The sequence below is a fragment of the Capsicum annuum genome, chromosome 12 (genome assembly GCF_002878395.1).
Source record: "Capsicum annuum cultivar UCD-10X-F1 chromosome 12, UCD10Xv1.1, whole genome shotgun sequence".
NCBI lineage: Eukaryota > Viridiplantae > Streptophyta > Magnoliopsida > Solanales > Solanaceae > Capsicum > Capsicum annuum.
In genome coordinates, this window is record NC_061122.1 from 83,261,811 (window position 1) to 83,263,173 (window position 1,363).

The following is a 1,363-nucleotide window of genomic DNA, read 5'->3' on the forward strand; positions in this document are numbered from 1 at the left end:
TGGATTCCCTAGTGACATGGTTGTCAATCTTAAAATTGATTCTCACATCATGGCTATTGTCACTAGGAGTGGTCAAACTTTTTGTAAGGATATTATTAATCTTGGTGAAGACTCTAATAAAAAGGGAAATAAATAAAAATCCAATGCAAAAAAGAAAGTGGATAGAAGAACCAGATAGTGACGATGCAAAGCCTAATGAGAAAAATGTTGAATGGTCGAAGGCAGTTGATGAAAATGTTGAAAGTGAGAAAGTTCCTGAGGTGATTGATGATGATACTCCAAAACTGGATGAATCTCCAATTGTTCCATTTCCATAAATCAAAATTCCTCTCCCATTCCCACAAAGGCTCAAGAAGAAGGATGCTGATACTAAGTTCAGGAAGTTTCTTGCAAAATTTAGCAATTTATCGGTGAATATTCCTTTCTTCCTTATAGGAAATGCATAGGTATGCTAAATTTATGAAGGACTTATTTTCAAAAAAACGAGTCATGCACTTTGAAAAAATTTACGTAACCCATAATTGTAGTGTTATAATGTCTAGTACAATGGTGGTGAATAAAGAAGACCCGGGTGCATTTACTATTCCTTGTACTATTAGGGTGTACAAATTTGGAAAAGCATTATGTGATCTTGGGTCAAGTATTAATTTGATGCCATTAGCCGTGTTTCAAAAGTTAGGCTTGGGTGCTCCTAAGCCTACCATTATGAGGCTTCTAATGGACGATTGTTCAATCAAAAAGCCCATTGGTGTGTTGTATGATGTTTTGGTAAAAGTTGACCAGATTATCTTTCTGGAAAACTTCATTATTCTTGATTGTGACATTGATCATGAGGTCCCAATCATTCTTGGTAGACCATTCTTGGCTACCGTAAAGGCTTTAGTGGATGTGGAATGTTATGAGATAAAATTTTGGGTGAACAATAAAGAAGTATCCTTCAATGTGTGAAAGTCCATAAAGCAACCGATAGACTTGCAAGTGGTGTTGGTAATTAATATGATAGATGATAAAGTTACCAACACCAAAAGAGAAACTTATGGATGACCTATTGGTGGGTGTATTATGGAACCTTGGGAGTGACGTGGTTGAAGAATATGATAAGGCGGTAGCTCATTGACGTGTCTTGGATCTTACACCAAGAACCCGGTCAAATTGGATCTTGATTTGAAAAATTGTGTGAGTCAACCCGCCAAGCCTCTATATTAAACCACCTTAACTCGAACTTAAGTTATTACCATCCCATCTCTAATATGTTATCTTGGTTGAGGATAATGTATTTCCAATCATTGTAGCGGGTAATATTGAACCTTGTAAAGTAGATGCCTTGAAATCAATTGTGAAAAATTTCATTTGTGCTATCGGG

The 1,363-nt window shown here is 36.2% G+C and overlaps 1 protein-coding gene across 1 annotated transcript; it reads left to right on the plus strand.

Annotated features, from left to right (window-relative positions):
• Positions 1 to 546: 546 nt before the first annotated feature.
• On the plus strand, positions 547 to 948 carry LOC107849163. Its single transcript, XM_016693804.1, has one exon. The coding sequence runs from the start codon at positions 547 to 549 to the stop codon at positions 946 to 948; it is 402 nt and encodes a 133-aa protein (XP_016549290.1).
• The last annotated feature ends 415 nt before the right edge of the window (positions 949 to 1,363 follow it).